The sequence below is a fragment of the Chanodichthys erythropterus genome, chromosome 12 (genome assembly GCF_024489055.1).
Source record: "Chanodichthys erythropterus isolate Z2021 chromosome 12, ASM2448905v1, whole genome shotgun sequence".
Classification (NCBI taxonomy): domain Eukaryota; kingdom Metazoa; phylum Chordata; class Actinopteri; order Cypriniformes; family Xenocyprididae; genus Chanodichthys; species Chanodichthys erythropterus.
In genome coordinates, this window is record NC_090232.1 from 38,627,908 (window position 1) to 38,655,571 (window position 27,664).

The following is a 27,664-nucleotide window of genomic DNA, read 5'->3' on the forward strand; positions in this document are numbered from 1 at the left end:
CACAGATGAGTAGCTGAGTATCTCTTTGTCAAGCCAACGTGCAAACTAACGCAAAATAAAACTGAAAGTAAGTTGCAGATGCTCAACACACAATCACCTTCAAGTAGTGAGACGACTAAATGATCTTACCAGTGCTGATGCCGCTCTTTCTCCTATTGCGGTCTTTGATCTTGAAATTAGCTGATGATAAATAAAATGCAGGTTGCTTTCGTTGACGTGAACTATTTGCATATAGTTTGGGAATTGAAGATTGGATTTGAATCCGTTTTGTGGAGACACATATGTGGCCAAGTGTAAATTAATCAGTTTTAACAAATCAGATTGCTATCAGCTCAGTAAAAATGCATGAAATGACCTGGTGTAAAAAGGCCCTAAGGGTTTGCATTTAGCATAGAGTCTTTTCTAATATAGTCCTGGTCTACACAATAACTTCTAGTCTAAATTAGTAATTTGCAAAAAGGGGGCCACAAAATTAATTTATATATAAATAAATATCATCTTTTTTTCCCCTCTCATAAACTAAGAACATACAGATTGAGAATTAATTAAATTAAATGTAATATATATGTAAATGTAATATATAAACACTTACATTTTCTGCTAATAAAAAAGTGTGAAAAAAGCAGCGTTTTCAAAATTACAGCAAAAAAATATTAGAGGAAATATCTTACGAAATATAGAGGGCCTTTGAATAATTGTGTTGGACAATGGGGTGGGCTTTCGAGTCAAAAAGGTTGAGAGCCGCTTGTCTAAAAGGTCTTGAACTAAGATTTGATTTGTCTCAATATGTTTTTAAGCCATAAGAATGAGAGTGTTTTTACCAAATGGAGGCTGCGGTGGTATGGAGAGGGGCTGCTGCTTCATGGAGGGGGGCAATGAAGGAGGGAGGGGGTGACCCTGCAGCTTCAATTTAATCAGCTTCATTGCAATGGAAAATTCAAGCATGTCCATCTTCCCATCGTTGTTCATGTCGGCCAGAGCCCTGCAAAACATTAGGGTGTTTTGTGTTACATTTTATGCTATTTAACAAATGTTTATTGCATTATTTTGCAATAGTGTCATGTGTATTACTCTGGTGTTTTGTTTTTGTGTGTATGACCCTGTGCACCATCTATAGACGAGTAGCTTTGACAAAAGTACCGGTACTTTGGTACCAAATCGGTACTGAAATCTTTATGATACCAGCATTTCTGGAGTACTGGGTATATTCGGGACCTGCTTATAGGTGGCTTTTCAAACCACCTGTGTAAGCGCTCTGTGAAGAGCACCAAAGGTTTCTTTTTACAACATGTTTTTGAAGCATTGATCATTGTAGCCAATCACATACACATCTGTGGAGCATGTGAACGCAATGGCCAATCAGAGGTGTTTAGTTAGTCAGAATCTGCTCAACACCTCTCAAAACACCTGAGCTTTCATTCATCGCACTCTTTAGAGTTCTACACGCACACAAATCCTTTGATTATTACCAACAATTCGAAACACAATGTAAATAAGAGATTAATTATGCAGTGTAGACAGCTTTTTTGATTATAGTAGGAGTTTTCGCAGGATCTCAGTGAGCAGGCGCTGAATGTAGCCTAAATGATTGACAGCTTCAGTGATTATAAAAGTAGCGCACTTTGCTCGCTTTCTGTTTATAACCCATAGACAATTTCAATAAAAGTTTTATTTTTCATGCTGCTCAGTACACAGCAAAAGTTCTGCATTTACAACTGTATTTAAATGCGTGACTGTATCCAAAACCACAATGATTGACAGTGATATGACCATAGCAACAAACAATCTGATACTGTATGTCAAAATAGAGTGTAAATGCAAACTAATAGACCTGCCACTTGTTCCTTGTAATGTGTTTCTTTGTCCATTTTATTACAAATTTTTCACTTTATCTTTTTATAAATAATGTTTATTTATAAACATTTGAAGGAAGTTTTAATGTATTATTTACTTAGAATATTTATCATCATAAATAATAAACTCATTTACTTTAATTTATTTTTTAATTTCAAATAGCTAAATAAATTGGTAAAATAGTTCCAACTACGCTACCAAAATTGGTACCGAGAACCGTAGAATTTTCCTGGTATTGATACCAATTACTGGAATTTTGGTATTGCGACAACCCTATATATGTGCATTGGCCATGCTTTATGGACAGGCCACTTATTGTATGATTAAAACTGTGGTTTTCTACTGTACCACCTGTATTATTATGGTGGTTATCAGTACGTTTTACAAGGTAAAAAAGATTTAGACTTATACTACTTAATGACATATTTGGTTATAAGCTGTCAAATATCGAAGCATAGTCATAGTAATTTTATAGTGAATTTCTGGCATCAAAAGATGCCATTTTTTATGTAAATTTAATAGGATATTCTTTACAGTGTATGCAAATTATTGAACAGTAGCAAGAAGTGAATTGTGAAAGTAGTGCTCTGGATTATAAATTAATGTATTATATAGGGATTGTACCATATCTGGGCCAGGATGGGGGCAGGTAAACCTGACTGCAGAAAGAAATTCCTTGCCTGGTCACCTACAGAGAAAGAGAAAAAGGAGGGGAAAATAATGAAATTACTATGCTTAAATGTATAAATAAAGTGTATTGTATATCATTGAACACAATGGAACACTTTGTGTCAATTTTAATTATTCTAAGTTAATTTTATTATTCTAGTAAAACACTGATAACATAATTAAGAGTTGCGTAAGCCCATTTAAACCATCTTGTCAACAAACATGCTCAGGGTTTATTGACCGCACTTGAGTGGCATTGCCCTCGGGGATGAGTGATCTGCCAGCTACAGCTTGAGTAAGAAAAGAAAGCCGAGTCAGTGTTCTCATATGTTATCTAACCTATCAAGCTGACTTCCTGCTCTCATGACAGCCTATACTGATGAACACACACACACAAAAAAAAATCACAGATTAAATTGAAAGATTACACCACAACCTTTAACAAGTGACAACTAATAATGCCACAGCAGCCCAGAAAACCTATATCTTCCATTTTACAACCTACCAACCAATACACGAAGCAATGGGAGGTGTAAGTGTGAGAGTTTGTGAATCTGCTGTGTTAAAAGCAAAATATAGCAGCAGCTTTGATGACTTTATCACCTTCATCTAAACACTTTTCCTCTTGAAAACAGGTGTCTTCCTCTGCGCGCACACACACAGAACGCCTTTATACTCTCAGAGCCAAAAACAGACTATCTCCGTGCCTGTCTGCTTGTGGGCCACTCACTATTTCAGCAGTCCTTCAGTCAGCACAAAGAGGCTCTTTGAGATCCACTGGTCAACAGGAAACTCACAAGTACCATCTCTTCAGTAGACATCCAAAGTCCAGCTGGGACAAGCTGGTTTTACTGTTCGAGTCTTGTGATTTTGATTGGCCCTTTGGAGGTTAATTTGACATCGGTCTACATTGTTTAAAAAGATCACAAACTGTGTTTTGTGTACCATGAACATTTCTTTCAAAGCAATGTATGAACAGTTTGGCTAACTTTCTTCAGACTGGCAAAATGAGAGTCCAGTGAGAAAGACAGCTTTCTATAACAGGAACAAACATGTCAAAGCGTCATCTAGAGACTCCAAAAACAAATGGCCTCAGCAAAGATGACAGAGCAATGACCATTTCTGCAACGTCACACCCTGAAAGGTTTCCTTCTTTGCATTTTATTATCTCATTGATTCTGTTAACATTACACACTGTCAATTCACAACTGAAACTTTCACTACATGTTTGAGGAATAAAAATTTGAACTCTAACACACTTGCATTGTGCAAACGTTTACACAAGCATTAGATGTTTGCTCTTCTGACTAATGTAAACATAGGGAGGTTTTACTGTAGGTTCAGCAGCAAAGCCAGAGTTTGCGTGTTTCGCCTGAGGAGGTACTGAGACTGACATTAACAGTTCTCAGACTGTACTTTAAGGGGCGGGACACACCAAGCCAACGGTTGTCCGTCGACCAAAGTTGGGCAATTGGCGAGCGTCGGTTGGGCTAGTTTTGGAGTTGTGTTCGAACCTCAGTGAGCATGTTGAATTGGTGTTGGGTCGTCAGGAAAAGAGATCAATCTGATTGGCAGTTCAGCTTTGTATACCAGCGGACAAGAATAAAAACGAAAGCGACAAAGCAACCAAACGACGAAGACAAGAAGGCACATGAAGAAGGTGCTTATAAATTTACCTTCATCTTTTTTGGAGCACTCCAATATGCAAATATTTTCAGAACGACACTGCCGTATATGTAGCCTAATTACTATAAGTGAAGACAAACTAATCAGCATGATTTATATTCAAAATGGTAAGTGAGCGCTGCTTTGTTTAGGGTTTGTATATTCTCATTCCTAGTTCACATTCTCTTTTTTGAACAACAGACTACTACCATCTGCTGTTGTCGAAAGATGTCTCTTAAGGTGATGATACACAGGGCAAATTTTTGAGCAATGTTGCAGAGCAACGTTGCTTGGGCACTTTCCCATTGAGAATGAGCAGCAAATCTCTATCTGGATACTTTAGATCGGTCATGGGCAATTTTTTTAAAACCTCCAATCAAAATGCTAGCAGCTGATCATGTGACCGGCTTGGAGATTTCCGAAAAAATTAAAACAAGATAGCGGGCTCTCAGCGGCAGTGGAGCAAAGAAAAGGAGTGTGAACTTACATCTTTTTATGCTGGAAAGTTGTCAAGTGTCAACCCAAAACAGGGAACCAACAGGTGTCTAATTTAATGTACGTACGCCATCGAATGTTTTCAGTTAAATACTAAAAAGACTTGGTCAGTTTAACATCTGTAGTGGCGTAGGCTGTAGGGCGTATAACACATGAAAGTATCTTTTGATGCGATAGACACAGGTTCGAATCTGCCTTTTGAGAAACTCGCTCTTCTCCCTTTTCCTATCACAAATCAAATTGGAAAGGCATTTATATTTAATAAAAACTAAGAAAATATTTGAAAAGTTGAAATAAAGTGCCTAACAAGTGTTTATAATAAAGTATTTATTGGGTTGGCAATAGATTTGCTCCTCTATGATTAGTTGCTGCCAACTGTCCTTTGCCCCAATTAGTTGCCCTGTGTCTCACCAGGTTGCCCGTCGATGGCAACATTGCCCAGCACCATTGCTTAAAAAGTTGCCCCGTGTATCATCACCTTTACCCAGGGGCATAACGTACATGCATACAGGCTAGTTGGCTGTCGCCTGTAGTTTTGCGGTGTGCTCAAGCACAACTTTTTTGGCCAGATGCAGCCAACACCACCATTGGCTTTCGTCACCACCAGTTCTTTGGCGGCCTTAAGACTGATGTGAGTCTGATCGTAAACCATACAAACAGATATCCACCAATTATGGGTGGAAAACAGGAAGTGGAGTGGTATTAATAAACTCATAAACTGTCAGGTCTATGACTGACTGCACTGCTGGTGGTCATTTGCAATTGCATAGAGTTCAAAGGATTTGTTTATGTATTTCAGAACATCAAACTCCAAAGGATTTTAGCAAACATCAGCACTAATGGGAGTTTTTTAGTTTTCTCATGGCAAGAAAATCAGTGGTGGTTACCTGTGATGAAGCCAGCAGGTGTGGGGGTCAAACTGTGGAACTGCTGGTCATGTTTGGCTCTCTCGTCCACAGATATTACCCATGTATCCGACCCCCCTACAGAGACAGACAAACATCAGCATGATGCTTCAACAAGTGTTCAATGCGGACAGATCACAGCTAAACACAAACCAACTCTTACTGACGTTTTATTGTGTCTTACGCAACGATCTAAATGTGTGAGATGAAAATTTAGGATTCAAAATATAGCATAAACATGGAGTTTTGAGATTTTGGAAAACAAACAAAAAAAATAAATAAATTTTATGATGTAAAACGTATAAGAAATATTATGTACATTGTCCAATTCAACTTTTCCGTCAAATTATACTCCATTACAATAGATTACTCTCATTATTGATTGCTTTATCTATTAGTTGTTGCACCTCTAGATAATATCGCAATTAAAAAAATTATATTCAAAAATGTAAAGCATTTGAATGACTTGAATGATCCCACTGTATATAAATTAACCCACATTAAAATAAAGAAAACAGAAAATGAAATGCACACATAAAAGCCTGCAAACCAAAGCGACAACAGCTCTGTGAGGGCGTTTCTCTTCTATTCACTGATTCTTTTGACTGAATTCATTCTCTCTGCCTCTCTTTCTCTCGCAAACACACACTGCACTTCATACACTTCCACCCAACCTCCATCACACAAACATGCATGTGTCAGTCAGTCAAGGCATCAACTCACCTCCGAAGGGCGTGGGAAACTGAGCCATGGTTCAGTCCGTCAGCTGCCGTCCAGCCTCAAACTCCTGCAAAACAACACAAAGAAACCTTAAGCTTTCATTCGTACACTCATTCACTCACTTAACCTCTGAGAAACAACATAAAGAAACGAGACTTATTCATCATCCTGAAACACAAAATCACTTTTGTCAGAAACAAAGAGGAAGAAACATTTGAGTGAATCATATTTGACCTGCAGAAAACTTCCTGAGAGAGGAAGGACAAAACACAGATCTCCCCACAAATAAATTTCCACTTTACACGACAACGATGTACTAAAATGGAAATGTTTTTCCTTTTTTCTGCTTTTCAAGTAGACAACACAGTCAAAAATGTCCCCGTTCACACAGATCCACAGAAATCACTAAAAAACACTGTATTATGCTGCCAGGCCAGTAGTTGGTGATGTCACTTTGCGTTTTCAGTCACCCAGAATGCCGTTGTCATGTAAATGAACAGCCAAAACGCATAAAATGTTTTATGTTTTTAGTTTAGAAAATGGTGTCGTGTAAATGGCCCCCTAAAAACACACACACAAAACGGACTTTGAATTAGGGATGGGTCAGGATATTTGACAAGTCATCCACCTATTAACAACTTGATTTTCATGATTTTATTTTTTTTTCTCATTTTTGTTTTAGCTTTAATATTTTGTACACAGATGCTTTAAGGTTTAAATGAAATGGAATCACACTTTCTTCCCTACTGTATCCAAGTGAAACAGCTTCTTGAACGGGAAAAATGTTGGTCGAGACTTGATTTTGTCAATCTGGAATTGATTGGATCGTTGCATCGCCATTTGCTAATTGCTGAGTGACAGTTTGGCGGAAAAGAAGGATTATTGTCCTGCCCTCGCACCGTGAACACGTCATCAGAGAAGAGATGTCATTGTAAAGGAGAGAGGAAGTTAAAAAATAATGATGTGCACCGATACATCATTCTTTATAATTTTATGGTAACTTTAAAGATGGCATAAAATGAAAATTCACCCACCACCAACTAGTTTATATATATGCATATGAAAATCCCTGACCTGCGTTTGTTGTAGTTCTCATTTACAGTAAGTAGGGGTGTAACGGTACACGTATTTGTACCGAACCGTTTCGGTACAGGGCTTTCGGTACGGTGCACGTGTGTACCGAAGCATTACATTGTAACCAATATTCACCACCAATAACTGCAATAAGCTCTGCGTTTTGTTACTTTCGCTAAGAAACAAAGTGTCATCCTTCAAATTCTGTCCACGAAATCATGAAGTTTAAACAGAAAATGCCATTTTGACGTGCTTTGATGTGGGGTGACAGATCACTGTACAGGCGCCTCAGTTCAACCGGCAGCGCGAGCGCGGAGCGCAAGAGAATGTGTTCATCTCTTCCTCCTTAATACTAGTTACAGAATAAACATGAAAGAACATCTGAAGGTATGTTGCAAGATTCAGTACAACTTACTGAAACGGTCATATCTCATGTAATCGCTCATTCAGTGTTTCAACGGTGGAAAGACATCAATGAAAGCGTCCGTATTCAACAATATGTCTTGATGCAAAACTGTACCGAACCGTGACTTCAAAACCGAGGTACGTACCGAACCGTGAGTTTTGTGTACCGTTACACCCCTAACAGTAAGTATGAAAATAACCTTAGTAACACACTGACACAAGACGAAGAGAAAGTAAGAGAACTATCTGAAAGCCTCAGCTCAGACTGGGACTGGTTATCTTCCAGCTGTGTAAACGCACTGCACACACACACACACACACACACGCAGAGACACCCAGGGCACCTTGGACAAAGTATTTTAATCAGTGCCAGACTGTTCTCTCTCTCTGTCTCTCCCCCATTCTTCCTCCACACTTTTCTTCCTTTCCATTCCTGCATAATGGAATTCATTGCTCTGCCTCCACAGTGTCCAATCACAGCGCAAACTGAAAGGGTTTTAAAATACACAAGCATGCTAATCCAGGCACTGGGAAAAATATATTGTAGTAGTAGTTTACATAGTACAATAAATAACAGTTCAAACTTTACAATAGTGATCAAGATAAAGCTGCCATGAAATCAAAATTGGCCATTCTTATTTTTTTTTATGGAATACTGCAGTGTTTTGGAGCCCCAGTTAAAACCACCATTTCAGAAATAATTCAAGAGAAGAAAGAAAATGTAATGCTTAAGAGGTGAGATGATACAAGAAGTAATATTTCAATTATTAGAAAAATTATAGCTTTTTAGAATGTGCTGTAAATAAAATGTGTTAAAAAAAACGATATATGCACTAACATGGTTACTCAACTGCTGATAGCGTTTAATGACTGTTCATCTGAAGGGCTGGCAGAGAGCAATGCAGAAACTGAAGTTGTGTGGAAATCATGATGTTTCATCACTCTGACCACACGATCACATCGCCCTGCCTTCAGACTTCTAAAAAAGCTGAGGCAGGAATGTGCTTCATTTTCACTTCATATACAGTGTTTGACATTCGAATGTGAAATAGGGTTGTCAAAAGTACCAACTTCGGTACCAAGTCTGTACTGAAATTTAAAAAATGTGACGATACCAGCATTCCCACCTAGAATTTTGAGTGCTGTTGAGTGGATTCTTGAACACCTGATTGGTCATTGTGTTCACGTACTCAACAGATATGAATATGATTGGCTACAGTGATCAACTTCAAAACATGTTGAATATCGACATATTTGACACTCTTCATCAACCTCTTACACAGATACACATGGGAGCATTTGAAAGCAGGCGTCAATCAGCAAATCCCTAATATATCGCTGATCGATGGCTGCTTTCAAATGCTCCCATGTGTATCTGTGTAAGTGCTCGATTAAGAGCGTCAAAGATGTACAATGATCATTGTAGCCGATCACAGTCATATCTGTTGAGTGCGTGAACACAATGGCCAATCAGGTGTTTAAAAATCCTAGGGGGAAATGCTGGTATCGTCACATTTTTAACATTTCAGTCAGTACTTTTGACTACCCTAATGTGGAGCAGTTTCATTTTGAACCAAACTAGAATTTGTACTAAAACTCAGTGCTATTTGAAGTATTCATTTGCATGCATTTGAGCAGGGTTTTATCATTAAGCTATATAGTTTATACATCACAGTTTCTATAGAGTGCTATTTCTCTTATTTTACTACTATTCGTGGAAATCCATTATGTCTGAATGCCATTGGCTCCAGGGTGCGTTTGTACTGTCTGAGTCTAATCTGAAGCAGTGGGGTATTTCTCAAGATGGAGGACTAAGCCCTTCCCAGAGAGCTTGACTCAATACTGAAAACATCCAGTTCCCCTGATTAAACAGGACACTGGTGACTCACACGCTCTCTCTCTCTCTCTCTCTGGCAGAGCGCAGTGTCAAACACTGCAGTGCTAGTGACACTGTCACACAGTAGAACCGGCCCTTGTCACGGCCCTGCTAATGACCATAAGTGTGTGTGTGTGTGTCTTTGAGCATCTGACCTACTTTTTCCTGTCACCCCTTTTCTGATTCTAATGAAGCTTTTCCTCGGGACAATGCTCTCAAACACAGCCGTTCTGAATGAAAGCTCAGGAAAGGGAAACGTTCTGCAGAAGACAGTATAGAAACACAAACAAACCGATGCTTTCAAAGACCTGCACGTCTCAGACGAGTTTAGTTTTAGCCTTATTCATGACCAACCTGCCTCACTGATCCAGATCCACCCGCTGAATCGAGACATGCTCAAGAGAGGGTGGGGCAAAGAGTGGTGATGTCATACAGCAGGAATGCTGTCACTAGGTGAGATGAATCTGGGTGAGGAACATTTATAGATATTGAGTGCTGCAGTGATTATGTATCTTTGCAGGCAAACCACAGAAGTTAGCATCTCCCTGGTTCCCTCGACAAAAATCAAATAGGATTTTTCCATTGTCTTTTGGGTTATTGCACAAAATAAGCTTTACGACTCACAAAAGTATATGATCATCACGATAATCTTACCAAATGGAACAACTCTTATGAATTTAGTGTGAAATTTAGTATAATGCTAAACGTAGGCTATAAACAAACTACACTACGGATGCATGACTTTAACATCACCAAGACTCAGTCTTTATTCAAAAAACATTTTCACTGAAAGTTCGAGTTTACAAGAGCGTGATTAAACACGAGGCTCTGTGTGTAAATGAGTTGATGATGTTTAATGTCCCTCTTTGGTCCCATTTAGCCACTTGTTAGCAACCACCTTTTTCAAGACATGTAAAAGCTTTTAAAACAAACAAAAATCACAAGTGGTTATTACTGATGTATTTTATGTTGTAGGATACAACGTGAAAGTATATTGAGCTTGTGTTCACCACAGACCTTATTTCAAGCATTTAACCAAAAACCCATTCGAAACCATGGCTCAGGTCCATATTTCAATGTAAAACTATGGGAGTTTTGGCTCATTTTATTGCCCACCGAAAGAAAATTGTAAGTTTACACCAAGTAAACACTAAGAACATTTTCTGTGGATATAAATCTATTTCTAGAAATATTGATCCAACCTCATTTTAAATATTGTTCTTCAATAATGTCAAATATTACTAAAATGAATGTTTTCAAATGATACAGAAAAATATCAGTACCAATTATAATAAATATCTGGTGTTTGTTAGGCAATCAAATTTTCAATCTATCAATTCATTAATCAAAAACCTCTCCAGATTCATAAGTAGGATTAGTCTGATGGACAAAATCAAGTCCCGTCCTACATCTTTTTCTTATTCGAGAAGCCGTTTAGTTTCCCTCACTCTCAGAAGTTATACAACTTCACCCTGCACAGAGACAGTGAAAAAAACACATGTGAAATTCACACAGATAGACACACACACAACGTATCCAGCGGTGGATTCACTAGTCAGGTGACGCGAGACCCCGGGCCAAAGAGAGTACAAGTATTAATAGTGTCAACATCACACTCACACTCCTGTCTGCATTCCTTCCAAGAAGGCCTGGGGTCCTACGTGAACAAGTCAGCCAAACGCACCCACACGTTTGCATTCCACACAAAAGCACAACAGTCTTTCCTGGACCATGTTTGACTTTGACTGCAAAACATAAGTAGAGAGTAAACAGTGTATTTAAACTTCTACCCACAGGTCACTTTCACTGCACATTTGAACCTGAACAGTCACTAAATGAATGCAATTTCAACCTTGTCAGCAGCAATACCTGATATGGTACTAGAAAGCACAGGAACACAAGAAGAGAAAATCACTGCAGTGTAGGGCTGCATGTTACTGGGAAAAAAACATACATTGCTATATTTTGTTTTTCTGTGATATACATTGCGATATGAAATAAATTCACCACATTACTTGAATAGCTCTATTCGGAAAGAATTAATAACTCTTGAATGATTGGGGTGATTTAAATGAAATAAACAGTGCTTTGTATTTTTCAGAAGTATTCAGGTACAGAAAATGAATAATCAAATGTAAAATAATACTGTATAGTCTTCACTGTAGGGCTGGGCGATGTATCGAATGCTTTTGTCACGCGCATTTCTTCAGTAAAGCCGGTTCCCTGATTACCGCTAAATCGCCATCACCTGCTTTCAAATGAAGCGGCATTTAATAGACAGAGCCGTAGTTCACTGATAAGACACGCAATATCGCGTTCAATATCGATATGTATCGCCGTCGATATTGAACGCGATATTGCGTGTCTTATCAGTGAACTACGGCTCTGTCTATTAAATGCCGCTCCATCTGAAAGCAGGTGATGGCGATTTAGCGGTAATCAGGGAACCGGCTTTACTGACGAAATGCGCGTGTCAATCGCATGCGATATATCGCCCAGCCCTAGTTAGAAATATTCAAATTATCACAGAAGTACTGAGATAGCAGTTTAAATGTAGGATATAAACACTGACGTCTACAATACTGATCAAAATGGAGCAAACCACCTTTTGAAACTAACTTGGAGCTTGAAATTATTACATCTTACGCCATTAGGTGGCGACAAGTGATTACAAAATGAATTTGTCATTGAATCATTCATTCAAAATATTCATTCAAAAACACTGATTCCAGTAATGAACCAAGTATTAATTAAACTGAATTCATTCAAAAAAAATAATTTTTTTTTAAAAATAATTCATTCAAATTTATTAAACATTTTTCCGGCGATTAAGATTTTGTCACAACCTCTAGTAAATTGCATGTTATTTTGTTTAGCTGTATATTCAGAATCGTGGGAGAATCGGGATCTCTATTTGAATCCCAAAAAAACGTGATTTTCATTTTATCCAGAATCATGCAGCTCTAATACTGCATAGGTCTCTGAGGTAGCTTCGGTGAGGAATTGAAGAATCCGGTGTTCACATGCTGTCTGCAAACAGGAAACAGCACGCACAACTGACAGGAACTAAAACACGTGCAAATGATGAACTTTCACTCTATGATGGTTAAACTTTGCAATTAATCAGAGAATCACATGTGTTTGAAACTATAAAGCACATTGCACAACATCAGACCTATATTGGATTTAGGACCACATATGAAAGTAGGCCAAATCAGAATAGAAAAGATCAGTGGTTTCTGCTGTTCACACTGTCTTGAGAAAAACAGATCAGAGTCACAGATATCACAAAAAATTTTGGGCCACATTTACCTGCAGTCTGAATGTAGCCTTAGAGTGTTCAAATGATATTCAGAGATGCTTATGGTTCCACTGACACCCCAAACAGTTCTATTCACTACTCAATACATCACAGACAATCTGCACTCCACCCATTTTTAATGCAGTCCAGACACATGCAGAGGAATCCAGCTTGAAAATGAAATGGAACTTCAAGCTTTTGTCATCAATGATAGCAAATCATCCTAACCGATCTTTCATAACGCGCTGCTAGGCTAGTAAAAGATTCAGTCTCGCAACCTGTTCTCTTTGCAGTTCTCAAGTTTAAAAACAAAAACCAGAGTCCAAAATCTGATCTCAGCTTATTTGTTCAGTTCCATCTTGAAGCATTTAAGAAAGGCCATAAACACAGAAGCAGAAGTGCTTTCTCTGCAGCTGAGGTAGGCAGAACAGCTCGGCTGTAACTGTGAGAACGGATAGTACATCTTGAATGGATTTTACCGATTTCGTCTGAGCAGAATCCGAGCCTGGATCAGGCGATAAAGAGAGAATCACTCAGGACACCAAATACAACAGCTTCCGGAAGAGGGCCTGTATTGTTTTGCTTCTGTCCAATGTTATGACAATGTTACAGTCACTGCTCTGTACAAGACACAAGGAGCAAGCAAGTGCTTTATATCATCAAAAAAATCAAAACTATATTATTGTCCATATACATATATATATATATATATATATGCGCTCCTAAATTTGTAGAATTAGTGAGCTCCATGTGCTCCTTGGGAGAAAATTAACCATCACACCCTGCACGTACATGTAGTACACTGACATAAAACTGCTCGACTTATTTTGTTCGCAAAATGTAACTATAATTCTGTCCAGCTCTTTGTATAAGTAAGCAATAAGGTATGAGAGGCTGTGCTGTATCATGAATAAGTCAGAACTGAAGGGCGTTGTTAGGCATGACCCCTTCAGCCGTGACTTATTTACTATACGGCACTAGCCTTAAGTACCTTATTGCTTTTATAAAATGGTTATCACACAATACAAATATTAAAGCCACAAATATGTACCATGCAACTTTCATGAAGTAAACTTTCAGTAAAAGCCTTCCTTCCACCGGAAAAAATAGTCCCTGACCGTGAACAGCAACAGAAATTACATTATTACACCATTAGATCGCGGCAAAGACTGTCTTTATGAGTGTGTCAGTCAACAGCGAAGATTTTTACATTGAAAAGACTGAATTTGTGCTTTGACTAGCGCTGTCAGTCATGGGAAAACCCCTTAACTGTTAAAAGGACAAGATAATACACTGGACATTTAAACAGATTTTTTATTACGAACATAGGAAGGAAAACGCTAAATCTGAATGCAGATAATAAACTTTGCTCGCTAGATCCATTTCTCACAATACTCTTCTACAGAATACAGTAAGCTTCAATGAACAATATCAACTGAGAACAAACAGTTTATGCTGCCAAGAGTAGTTACTAAGGGTGTTGTGTAGTGATACACAGAACCGTTCGGTGAAGCAGTCATAGCCATGTTTTATCATGAAACACAGCTATTCACCAATCAGAATCAGAACTAACCGTTTTATAAAGTTGGATACATGCGTATATCCAACTTTATCAGCATACATAAAGTATACTCGCGTAGGGCGATACATACCATATACTATATGCAAACTATATCGCAAAATGTAAACTGTATCATCGCCCAGCTCTATTCTGTTAAATGTAATTATAAGGCATGAAGATATTAAAATATTATAAACATCAACATACATCATGATTTTCTGTAAAGTTGCTCTGAAACAGTATGCATTGTGAAAAGCGCTATACAAATCATTTTGACTTGATATAGGACTCGATAATGTAACTGTAGCCAGGATGGCTGCATACACATTAATCGGACAGTTAATTGGACATGTACACATTACTTCATCACGAATTACGTACAAACTCACAGACCCTGGCCTACATAGACAAGCTATACACACAACTTTACTCTCAAACCCCCAGCACACACTTACAGACTACCATTTATAATTTGTTTAGCAAAAAGCAGACAGGAATAACTGAAATTATTCAGGCCTTGTGGAGCACAGCACTGGGGTGCGACACTGAGGGTCCCTCTCTCTTCCTGTTAACCTAATTATCTAGACAAAAAGCTGCTTCTGAGCCATCGATCATACAAAGAGAAACAAATTTCAAAGTGAGCAGCAAAAGGGCAGCGCGCATATCAGCGGTGAACAAAAAAAAGACAAGCCACGCACACACTTAGATGGCCTATCATCCATCCTGCTGAGACTGAGCGGTGCACAGTGGATTGTGGATCTCTTTTATCTCGCACCCCAGACTAAATCTCTGCTGTACACCTGTGGGGGATGGGCAATAGAAAATGGTGAATCTATGGATGGAGGACAGACAGGGAGAGAAAGTGGCCGGATAAACTTGAGGTTGCAAAAAACAGCCTCTAATGACTCATAAACTGAATGGCCTAACAATAAGCTCCTCTTGAGCCTGCACTTAAAACAGAGGCTTTCAAACACTCCATTATCCTCATCTAAACAAGGCTGTAGACACCAAAGACACTGAGCATGTTACTTTCAGATTAAAGGCCATTTTCTGATTACATTTTCATTCGAAAAAGACAATTTATCGGAAAATTCTTGTAAGAATAAAATCGGAACAAACCACAGCGTAAACTACGGTTTATGTTCTATTGAATTTAATTTGTACACAACACAAGCTCATGCAAGTTTTGCATTTTGCTGCATTCCAAGCAGCAAACTTCCAGTCTCTCTCTTGAATGCAACACAGAAGTCACTAAAACTGCAATTTATCAACTGGCTGCTAGAGACAGGCTCCAAAAGGGCGTCAATCCAGTCAAACTTTACAGCAGAAAAAATATGTTTACAGCCTGGTACAAAAAGGGGTTTTGATCTATATAGCTAATTTTGCCCTTCATGACAACTATGAGAGGGGTGATTTTTTTTATATCTCATCTGTTTAAATTATATGAAGCCTTGCAGTTCTGCACAATTGAGGGCGTGGCCACTTGAGTGACAGGCAGGTGGATTGCCGTGGCTGTCACTACTAGCTGTTTGCCTGCTGTCTCAACTAATGCTGTAAACTACACATGGGAGTCAGTTGGCACTACTATAATAATACTGAAGGTTAAATTAACTTATTTATATACAAACACTCAATGATGTTTTTATTATAAATAAAGTTTAGAATTACATAATCATATTTCTACTCCAATTCGTTTTTTTTAAATATAAACATTTAAATCGCGGCTGTCATAACTGATTTATTCAAACATGCATTAAATATTTAAGAACATTAAAAAAGGATGTTCACATGCGCTCGTGCTGCCGCTTCTCTTTAACTGAGGCGCTAAAGCGATCTGTCAAGTCACATTAAACAGTGCCAAAACGGTATTTATTTTTTGAATCTCATAATAAGATGGACGTCATTTGAAATCTGAGACTTTGCTTCATATCAAAAGTAACAAAAAACAAAGATTATTGCGATTTATTGGATGGGAGGCGCTACATATTCTGCTCATTCATCAACTGAAAACAGACTAGACTAATCGATTCTTGGGATTTAGGAATCGATATCGGTTCATAAAAATGAAAATCGATTAAAATCTAGAAATCGATATTTTTTACACAGCACTAATTTTCGGTTATCCAAGAGTGATGCGCTGCCAAGACGGCAACGGCTGGCTCCACCTATTTTGGGCTTAAAAATGCTCTTCAGAAAAATACGGGTGACGTCACGGACACTACGTCCACTGTTTTATACACACTCTAAAAAATGCTGGGTTGTTTCAACCCAAGTTCGGGTCAAATATAGACAAACCCAACTGTTGGGTTAAAAATGTAATTTAAGAATGTAACCCATTGGTTGGGTTTGTCCATTTTTTACCAAAACTTGGGTTGAAACAACAAGCATTTTTTAGAGTGCAGTCTATGGTTCCAACGGTCAAGTTTGGTGACTGCGAATTCATAACTAATGAAGATGTGTGACGTCACGGCATAACCAAAAAAAAAAAAAAAACAGAATTAAAGTGACATTAATGGAAGGTGTGTAGTGTTGCAGGATAGTGAAATAGGTTGGATATTTTTTACATTTTGGGATTATTATTTGTTTTACGTTGATCTTTTTTTCCTTTTTCTTTTTTTAAAAATCGCCACAGAGTGCGATGTCATATTATGACCATTGCAGTATCCGAAGAAATTTCACATGTTCAAAGACTAGTGTGAACGGCATAAAATGTGTGCATTGTTTTCATTCTATTCTCATCTGAAAAAAACGGAAATGCTTTTTGGTAATTTTGAAAAGCAGTCAACCAATCAACCCATTCATTTCCATTCATATGCAAATTCTTTTTTTATAAGACTCTTATAAATGCCACTACTTTTAAAGTATCTAAAATAATGGTTATTAAAATAACCAACTCCTCACTCACTATCTGACATTACCCAGAATTACCTTGATTTCTTTACAGGGAAATATAAATTGACATTCAGTTAGGGTGGGTATTTTTGTTCAAAAACAAATAAATATTACACAGTTTTCTCAGATTTTTAGAAAATAGAGTATAAGCCTAATGTGATTAATTAATGTTTTTATACCTATATAATTAGAATATGTCCAACTTTTGATTATTACTGGAATATTATTAAGCACTCAAACAGCGGCGCATCCTCAATATTAAGATTATTTCATATTTACATCAATAAGGGTTCAACTTTTGCACTTGTACCCCTCAATCATTGAAAAGTTGGGTCGATCTGCTCTTAAATCAGTGTGTGACACCATCTGAGGTCACATTTTTGAGGCATTACTCGGACCGCCTGACAAAAGCAGGTTTTCCGCTTCAGTCCTGTGATCAAGGAGTGCCTCTATAAACCAGGACCTGACCAGATTTACGACAATACTGTCCCAGGCCAAAAGGCTCCAGCTGCATTTCTCATAAGATCTCACAAACCTCCCTCCAATCCGACAGTGTTTACATACTACACATGATAGTGGCTTTAAGACAAAGCACACAAATCCACGGCCAGCCTGCACTCCAGGATCTGAGCCTTAATCACCTTGCTTCAGACATAATCACAGGATAATAGCCTCTTTTTTCTCCTGGCCATTATGCACTCACATGTGTATTGCCTAATGGAGAAGAGATGGATGTATCCATGTAGAGATGAGACCTGCAGCCATGTGTGGAGATGAGCTATATCTTCATCTGCGCTCCATCACACTGGCTAACTCAGTGTTACTACATCCTACATATGACACACATTGCCTCAGCACTCTCAAGGTCCACACAGCCCACTATATCCACGAGTTTTGCCACAGAAATCCTCAGTTTTCGAGCTGAGGTCACTGATTTCACCACACCAGCAGCCGTTAGCCGGTGTGCTAACTAAACCAGTTAAATCAGAGCTGAGCTTTAGCTGCAATCTCTGCGTGGAGAGAGAGAGAGCTTACATAGGCCTATTTCTACAAGTAAACGACTAGGGGAGAGTATTATTATTGTTACCGAGCTGAAATGACCGTTAAAGTGACCACTGCCTTGCGCGAGCGCCTGAATTCGCACGAAGCGCGCCCTGAAATTCTGTGGATTCCTCGCTCGCGCAGCGGACGCAGTCACTGTCAAAAAAGGACAATCGGCCTGAGACGCTCAAACACTCTTACCTCATCATTCAGTTTCCATTATATCTCCAACACTCTGTGAGGGAATAAACTAGAGGAGCATGGAATGACAGGCGGGGGACTCTTCTTTCCTTTTTTTTAAACGTGCGAGATAAATTCCAGGCTTATTTCGCCGCTCCTTCTGGCTCCTCGTTTCCTCCGTGCAGCTTCGCCAGTAGTGAAGTAAAAAGAGGAAAAAAATGAAACCTTGCGAACGTCATTCAGGCATCCGTGTGTGCCTTTAATGCAGACAGAGGGCGCACTGTGGCCCAAACGTCTTTTTAAAGGATTAGTTCACTTTCAAATTAAAATTTCCTAAACATTTACTCACCCCCAAGTTATCCAAGATGTCCATGGCCTTTTTTCTCCAGTTGAAAAGAAATTAAGGTTTTTGATGAAAACATCCCAGGTTTTTTTCAGTTTCAGTGCAGCTTCAAAGCATTCTAAACGATCCCAGATGAGGAATAAGGGTCTTATCTAGAGAAACCATCGCTCATTTTCTAAAAGAAAATATTAAAATTTTATACATTTTAACCATAAATGCTCATCTTGAACCAGCTCTGCCCTCCACAGGTCTGAACTAAATTGTCATATGCAATATGCTAGTGCAAGTATATAACAATTAGTTCAAACTTTGACCTGTGGAGGGCAGTAATACACTTAGCAGCATCTACACTGCTAGAATTCAAATAGAGAAGAAGAGAGCTAGTACAAGATGAGCATTAAAATGTATACAATTTTAATATTTTTTTTTTAGAAAATGATCGAATGTTTCTCTAGATAAGACCCTTATTTCTCGTCTGGGATCGTGTAGAATGCTTTGAAGCTGCAATGAAACTGAAATTTTGATCTTCAACCGTTTGGAGGCCATTGAAGTCCACTATATGGAAAAAATCCTGGAATGTTTTCATCAAAAAAAAATTCTTTTCGACTGAAGAAAGACATGAACATCTTGGATGACATGGTGGTGAGTAAATTATCAGGAAATTTTAATTTGAAAGTGAACTAATCCTTTAATGTATTTACAGACGTTATATATTTTTTTTAATCTATAAATTTTGCTTGTATACATTTAAATATACGATACGTAACGTTATATAATTAGTCGGACTTTCCACACATTGATTCTGTGATACTATCAAGTCGTATGCACATTTTCAGTATTTTTATTTGTTATATTCCTAATATATTCGGTTATTGAAGTGAATTACTTCTCACCTAATCACCTAATGCGTTTTGAAGCCAAAAATAATGCATCCATCCATAAAAAAAAGTAACCCATACAGCTCCAGGGGTTTAATAAAGGTCTTCTGAAGCAAAGCGATGTGTTTTTGTAAGAAAAATATCCATAAAACGTTATAAATTCAAATAACTAGCTTCTGGCGGACGACCGTACGCAGAATGCACAAGTCGACTTGCGCCAAATTATTAACCCCTGACGTGATGTATGATGTAGGAGTATTGTAAGCTCACGCCTCTCGCAGTTCAAACAAATAGGGCTGTGCAACAAATTTAAACTCCTCTTCTCTTATATTGAAATCCTCTGACATTTCTTTTTAAATATGATTGTTTTAGACTTATAATCCGTGATTTGTTTTGCTCTATCCTCTGTGCCTCCGCGTTCGTCTTTAGTTGTGCGTCAAGTCAAAGGATACTCTTTAGGATATTTTTAAATATATCTTTGATTGTGTTCGTCTGAAGATAGTCATATCATATACACCTAGGAGGAGTAAATCATGGGATCATTTTCATTTTTGGGTGAACTGTCCCTTTAAAATGACGATTCGTTGACGAATCAGACATTGCTGCTTTATCACATTATTTATTAATTGATTTAAAAAATAAACTGCTACATTGATTTTACTTTGAGTACGTCGGTCTCTATATATTTTAGACATTTATTTAGTTCAAATAAGCGGTTATGTTTTTTTTTTTCTTTTAAAAAAGCGGTTATCTAACATAATCCCTTTTACATGGGATTGTGAAGGAGCTGATTTCCTTTCTACGTGTTTATATTTCTACTCCATACGTCACGCTGAACGAGTCACGTACAGGAAATGAACAAAACACTACCGCAGTCAACTACATGTTAGTATGTTTTATAATTCTCTTACATGCAAATATATTATATGGCGTAACATAAGCAGATATTTTAACACAAATTTTGGTGCTTTAAAACGACATGCGGCACATAAGGGGTTATTCAAAGGAAAACAAACAGCTAAGTTAGTATACAAGAGTAGCGTATGCTGCACAAAATGGATTTTATCATATTTAACTTGCACAAAAGAGACTGCACTTGAAATAAATGTGATTAATTTCTTTCGAGATCGTTCTTTATTGCATATTATTACAATAATATTATTAATGCAGTATTTCAGCCAGCTTGTTGCTTGTATTATTCTATTATTTTTATTGCTTGTATTATTATTCCAGAACAGCTAAAATTGCCATGAAGGGACTTTACTGCAAACCAAGAGGAGACCACCAGGGTGATGTGAAGTTTGTCTTGCAGGAGACGGTGAGAGTGCCTGAAAATGCATGCATTTACATATCCATAGTTTCCTGCAAAAAATCTGTAATAAGCGATTTGGAATTGTCTGAAGTCTTTTGTTTTTTTGTCACAGAATGTACCCACTAACATTGGCAGCCATCAGGTCAAAGTTCAAGTAAAAAGCTGTGCACTTAGTCCGGTTGATTTTAAGGTGATATGATTTTTCACTATGTCTACAAGATCTTGAACAACGTCATTTAAGTTGATTGAAGACTGAAGGACAGCAACGGGAAAATAATAACAAATTTCAAATCATATGTTTTAAGCTTCAAAATGTTTAAAAAAACATGATTGACTTTATTTAGCCTTCATTTCACAAACTACATTTTAATTTTATGAATATATGCATCCATCTTAATCTGTTTTTCAGCTGTATGAGGACCTCAAGCTTGAGAACGAGCATGTCCCAGTTGGAAGGGAGATCACTGGGGTTGTTCTACAAGGTTTCCATGACTTCTACTTTTACTGCAGATTACTAATCAAATAAACTTGACTGATAAATCTGATGCTATGCATATCCTTTTCCAGTTGGACCCAAAGTGACGTTTTTCCAGCCAGATGATGAGGTTGTTGGTAAGAACTTTATTAGACTCTCTTTTTTTTTTATTAGAGTCTACTTTTATATGTATATAATCAAATAAACATTTGCATGTCTTCACAGGAATTCTCCCTGTGGATGCTGAGCAGTCTGGCCTTTGTTCTGTTGTGCTTATTGATGAATATAATTTAGGTATTGTTCGCATTACAATCCTACATACCGTAGTTCCTTGAAGATACATTGGTTTTCTAACAACATACTTTTTGTTTCCATATGCTGACAGTTCAGAAGCCTGAGAAAGTGAGCTGGTTTGAAGCAGCAGCAGTAATTAAAGACGGCCTCAGGGCCTACACAGCTCTCCATACTCTGGCTCGGATGGCTGCGGGTCAGACTGTACTAGTGCTGGATGGGGCTGGTGTAGGTATCTGTGCAGAGGTCAAAAGGGCAACAACTTCCTGATGTTTTCTATTAGCATATACACTACTATTCAAAAGTTTGGGGTTGGATATATTAATGACCACCTTCCTAATATTGTGTTGGTCCCCCTTTTGCTGCCAAAACATCCCTGACCCATCAAGGCATGGACTCCACTAGACCCCTGAAGGTGTGCTGTGGTATCTGCACCAAGATGTTAGCAGCAGATCCTTTAAGTCCTGTAAATTGTGAGATGGGGCCTCCATGGATCGGACTTGTTTGTTCAGCACATCCAACAGATGCTTGATTGGATTGAGATCTGGGGAATCTGGAGGCCAAGTCAACACCTCAAACTCGTTGTACCCTCAAACCATTCCTGAACCATTTTTGCTTTGTGGCAGGAGCATTATCCTGCTGAAAGAGGCCACAGCCACCAGGTAATACCGTTTTCATGGTGTAAATGGTCTGTTACAATGCTTAGATATATGGTATGTGTCAAAGTAACATCCACATGGATGGCAGGACCCAAGGTTTCCCAGAGTCACATTGCCCAAAGCATCACACTGTCTCTGCCGGCTTGCCTTCTTCCCATAGTGCATCCTGGTGCCATGCGTTCCCCAGGTAAGTGACGCACACGCACCCGGCCAACCACATGATGTAAAAGAAAACATGATTCATCAGACCAGGCCACCTTCTTCCATTGCTCCGTGGTCCAGTTCTGATGCTCATGTGCCCACTGTTGGTGCTTTCGGCGGTGAACAGGGGTCAGCATGGGCACCCTGACTGGTCTGTGGCTATGTAGCCCCATACGCAACAAACTGCGATGCACTGTGTATTCTGACACCTTTCTATCAGAACCAGCATTAACTTCTTGAGCAATTTGAGCTACAGTAGCTCGTCTGTTGGATTGGACCACACGGGCCAGCCTTCGCTCCCCACGAGCATCAATGAGCCTTGGCTGCCCATGACCCCATGACTCCCTAGAAGCCCCATGAAGTCCTAGACAGGATAGAAACCAGGCCTAAATGTTTTTACTGTCACTTTTGAACAATTTAATGTGTCCTTGCTGAATATAAGTATTAATTTCTTTCAAAAAATAAAAAAAAATTCACTGATCCTAAACTTTTGAACAATAGTGTATATGTTGAAATGGGTCAATGCTGTCATATTCTGATATTTTGAATCTCATATCAGAATCAGCACAGCAGTTCTACAACCATTGTTTGGCTCCCTGCATTCAAGTCTAAAATCATTATCTTGCACTTCCTGTTTTGTGTGCATGCAGCCCTTTGGAGTTCTAGCCATTCAGCTCGCCCACTATCACGGTGTGAAAGTCCTGGCTACAGCTTTGTCTCCGGACGACCAGAAGTTTTTGGAAGAGCTCCGGCCGAGTGTGGGTGGGTACTGAAGTGAAGCATTGTGGAGAGGAAGGACAGCCAAGATATTTTCCCAAAGAAGTGTCAGTTTAGGATGGATTTCAAGCTTGGATTGACTTACCGCTTGACTGGAAGTTTTGATTCTTGAAAAACTTGGCATGAGTTCTGAAATCCCAGATAAACACCAGACAAACTGAAATGTCAGGCTGGGGAGTGAAAGGCAAAGCAAGCTTTTTTTAATCTTTAGTTATCTCTTGTTCTTGTTGCTATCTGTAGTTGTTTATCTGTTCTCTTTTATTTACGGTGCCTGTGTTCTCATTTCGTGAGCATATGAAAACCATCATCGCATTTTATGTAAAAGTGAGAAGTCTCATATCTAGTCTAATCAAATGTAGAAATCTATACGTTTTGATTGTTGCAGAGGGCATGTTCTCATATTTCAAAGATGTGTTGTAATGCTGGCAGTTCAAAGATTCAAACCCCTTCCTTTCATCTGTGTTCCTCGGAAAATCAAAACAGATTTCATTTGTCCTAGATTTTTGTCTTTCTTTAAACTTATGCACATGGATTGTCAAACCTTTTCTGGTAGTTCTTTCTCATCTTCTCACTTCTGCCTTGAGCATCTTTGTCTTTCTTTGCTGTTTGACTTTCTTCATATTGTTTCCTCCTGCTGTTTGCACTTGCTCAAGGTGTGCAGGAATCACTTTTGGGTAAGTTACATATGGCAAAAATCTCTTCTATAGGTGCATCTATTCACACTAACATTCATGGTGCATATATTCTTTGACACCATGTACAAATATTTAATTGATATTAATTCGATGATTTTTTTAAGCATCAGTACTGAAATGTATATCTCTTCCTTCAGCTCGAGTGATCAGAATGTGGGACTCAAAGGAGAACTTGGTGGACTCATGCCTTGAAGAAACTGGAGGTCTTGGAGTGGACATCGTCATTGATTCAGGAGGTTTACCACCACTTTATATGACATTTCTAACCATCTCAACATAGTCTTCTCATATCTGATTTTAATTAATTACATTAATACTGACCTTGTGTCCTACAAGCATTTGTTTCAAAATGTAGTTTATGTAAATGGTGGTAGTTTTTTGTTTTTTTTTTGAAAGAAGTCTCTTATGCCCACTAAGGCTGCATTTGATATTTTTGTGGAAACCGTGATGCACTTTACAGGATACTTTGATTAACAGAAAGTTCAAAAGAACAGCAATTATTTTTTAAATGCATTGTAAAAGTCTTTAGTATCACTTTTGCACACTTTAATGTGTCTTTGCTGAATAAAAGCATTCATTTTCTTATGTGACCCCCAAACTTTTGAATTGTAGTGTACATTAATTTTAATTTCATGTTTGTTTTCAATTAGCAGTGTATGATTTTGAGCCTTTCTTGAACAGTGAGACTCTATGAGGAGGAGGCAGAAGCTCAGAGGCATCGCCCACATAAACATGACCTCCTTACCCTTCTGTCAGTCGGAGGTCATTGGGTCACCACAGAACAACACTTACAGGTTGGTAGCTCCCTGATCTCTTTAATATACTTGGTCCCACTTTATATTAAGTGGCCTTAACTACTATGCACAAAATAAGTACAATGTACTTATTGGGTTCATATTGAATTGCAAAACACTTCTGCTGCTATTGAGGTGGGGTACGGGTAAGGTTAGGGAAAGCTTTGGTGGTATGGATAGGTTTAAGGGTAGGGGTAAGGGTTAAGGGATGGGTCAACAGTGTAATTATAAATTTAATTACAGAAATTAATTACAAATGTAATTACATGCAGGTGTTTTTAAAATATAAGTACAATGTGAAAACATGTATGTACACAATAAGTGCATTGTATCAAATGATTAATTTAAATGTAAGTACATGATAGTTAAGGCCACTTAATGTAAAGTGGGACCATATACTTTAACATTCAGCATTTTGTGTCTTGCATTGATTTGTACGTTTAGATACAATTCATTATTATCCTCTTTTCCAAGCTGGACCCTCCTGACAGCCACATTCTCTTCCTGAAGGCAGCGTCTCTCTCGTTCCTTAATGATGAGGTGTGGACAGCATCTCGTGCCAGGCAGGGCCGATATCTTCGTATCTTTTACTACAAACTTCAGTAATCTGTAACTGAACACTGTCTCCTGATTGGCCCAGTTGTATCACAAAAGCATTCAAGCCTCTGCATTGTTTATCGGCCTTGAAAAATCAAATACTCTGTTTAAGAGATCCAGCTCAGTGCAGCTTAGCAGATGCTTTTATCCAAAGTGACTTGTATACATTTTCTTTTTTATATTACTTGCCATGAAGGCTTAAAGGTTAGTTCACCCAAAGATGAAAATTATCCCATGATTTACTCACCCTCAAGCCATCCTAGGTGTATATGACTGGGGGGGGGGGGGGGGGGGGGGGGTTGTTTTAAAGCCCCAAAAAATGACGCATTCATCATAAAAATAATCCGTACAGCTCCAGGGGGTTAATAAAGGCCTTCTGAAGCAAAGCGATGGGATTTGGTAAATAAAATATCAATATTTAACTATAATAACTAGCTTTCGGCAGACGGCCTTACGCATTTATTTGCGGCGGAAGAGTAACGTCGTCCCAACGCCTGACGTAATGATGAACACAGAAGCTAAGAGGACAGAGAAAAACAAAACACAAGTCACGAATTAGAAGTCTAAAATGAGAATTTTTAAAGAGAAATGTTTGAGGATTTTGATATAAGAGAAAAGGAGCTTGAGTTTGTTGCACAGACCTATTTGTTTGAACCGTGAGAGGCGTCTTAACTTATGATCCTACATCCTATGTCATACATCGCTTCAGGGATTATTTGAATAGCTGGTTATTTGAATTTATAGTTTTGAAAATTATGGATATTTTTCTTACAAAAACACATTGTTTCACTTCAAAGGCCTTTATTACCCCCCTGGGCTGTATGGATTATCTTTTATAATGGATGGATGCAATTTTTAAATCTTCGATTGTATTCATCTGAAAGAAGAGTCATATACACCTAAGATGGCTTGAGGGTGAGTAAATCGGGTATAATTTTCATTTTTGGGTGAACTATCTCTTTAATATAGACTCCATGAAAATGGCTCCGAAAGGCAGATCTTTATTCTTTAGACAAACCACTAATGTTTTACTCTCCAGTGGAATGAAGAAAAGAGATGTGACTAGATTGTATCAGTCATTTTTTTCTGAAATCGCTATATGTTGCAATGAGGTCGCTGGGTTCCTCAGTGTGCATATGGCTTGTCCATGCCAATTTAATATCTATGAGACCTGAGGGTTTTCTCCCAGTGTCCTCAGGCTACTGGAACGACCTTGTCAACGACATACAGGACACGTGGTTCCTGGTCTGTAACTGGGTTATTTGCCTTTAGTCTGCTCTCTCTCAGATATCTTGAAAGATGTGATGGATAAACTCAGCACAGGGACTTTCAGGTGAGAATGAGGAATAAACAAGTATGTGAAAGGAGAAAAGCTTGTGTGTATGAGAGTCTGTAAAGGAGGAGAGATTACGCACTTAAAAATGAATGTATGTGGGCTGTGTCTGTGATGCAAAGAGAAAAGTGTGAAATCAGCTTTGTGTGAATAATATTGAATTTGACTGTTGTCTCTGCACAGACCGCAGTTGGAGGACCCTGTGCCTTTATATGAAGCCACGGTCTCCATGGAGATGGTGCAGAGAAAGCAAATGAGGAAGAGAATAGTTGTCAAGCTTTGAAGAGGACTGAAAATATGTTTTACATAATTCTGTAAATTGTAGTGATTGTTGTTATAAATCATGTTGTAAGTTGCATTTTCAATGGATTGTAAACACATTAAAATTCTTTAAATGGAAATCAATCATTTTACCAAAACAATAGATGCATCACAAAGCAAAACTATGAAATGTATATAATAAACCTATAAAATTGGTATTTACGTGAAAACGTTTTGCTTAGGAACTTTGGCCTAGTTATGACAAACCTTAGATGTGATTCTCCCCTTCTCAAACATTCCCAATGGATTATTAATGCCACCATCTGATCCCATTTCTCTTTCTCATTAATATGGGCAGCTTTGTGTGGAAAAGGACAGATAATGCTGACCTAGAATCCGGCATCATTGTT

At 38.2% G+C, this 27,664-nt stretch overlaps 2 protein-coding genes across 9 annotated transcripts in view; one reads left to right on the forward strand and one right to left on the reverse strand.

Annotated features, from left to right (window-relative positions):
- itsn1 (intersectin 1 (SH3 domain protein)) overlaps positions 1–18,824 on the reverse strand; it is a 53,521-nt gene extending 34,697 nt beyond the window's left edge. For 2 of the 4 annotated variants that reach the window (XM_067403941.1, XM_067403944.1), the window contains exons 1-5: positions 18,660–18,824; positions 6,312–6,375; positions 5,571–5,666; positions 2,479–2,542; positions 822–982 (exon numbers count right to left, since the gene is read on the reverse strand). In XM_067403941.1, coding sequence (XP_067260042.1) covers positions 822–982; positions 2,479–2,542; positions 5,571–5,666; positions 6,312–6,339 — 349 coding nt within the window. In that variant the 5' untranslated portion in view covers positions 6,340–6,375; positions 18,660–18,824. Of the gene's footprint in view, positions 1–821; positions 983–2,478; positions 2,543–5,570; positions 5,667–6,311; positions 6,376–10,017; positions 10,128–11,283; positions 11,409–18,659 lie in introns of all 4 variants that reach the window. The other 2 variants (XM_067403943.1, XM_067403942.1) reach the window with 2 other exon arrangements.
- cryzl1 (crystallin, zeta (quinone reductase)-like 1) lies at positions 7,828–27,425 on the forward strand. Of its 5 annotated transcripts, none has more exons than XM_067403950.1 (13): positions 7,828–7,925; positions 21,093–21,177; positions 21,284–21,361; positions 21,581–21,653; positions 21,739–21,783; positions 21,872–21,940; positions 22,032–22,165; positions 23,448–23,559; positions 24,407–24,505; positions 24,951–25,063; positions 25,538–25,643; positions 26,948–26,993; positions 27,177–27,425. In XM_067403950.1, exons 2-13 carry the CDS (start codon positions 21,109–21,111, stop codon positions 27,274–27,276), a joined length of 1,044 nt encoding a protein of 347 aa, XP_067260051.1. In that variant the 5' UTR covers positions 7,828–7,925; positions 21,093–21,108; the 3' UTR covers positions 27,277–27,425. The 5 variants fall into 5 exon arrangements, with proteins under 5 accessions (XP_067260051.1, XP_067260046.1, XP_067260048.1 ...); XM_067403945.1 differs by lacking the exon at positions 7,828–7,925 and adding an exon at positions 20,696–20,744; XM_067403947.1 differs by lacking the exon at positions 7,828–7,925 and adding an exon at positions 20,730–20,748.
- Positions 27,426–27,664: the final 239 nt, after the last annotated feature.

Excerpts from the sequence above, each read along its gene's own strand:
- cryzl1 (XM_067403950.1), top strand. The coding sequence starts at position 21,109 with ATGAAGGGACTTTACTGCAAACCAAGAGGAGACCACCAGGGTGATGTG. Across the intron at positions 21,362-21,580 it reads TTAGTCCGGTTGATTTTAAG|CTGTATGAGGACCTCAAGCT; the intron begins GTGATATGATTT and ends TCTGTTTTTCAG. Across the intron at positions 22,166-23,447 it reads TAGTGCTGGATGGGGCTGGT|CCCTTTGGAGTTCTAGCCAT; the intron begins GTAGGTATCTGT and ends GTGTGCATGCAG.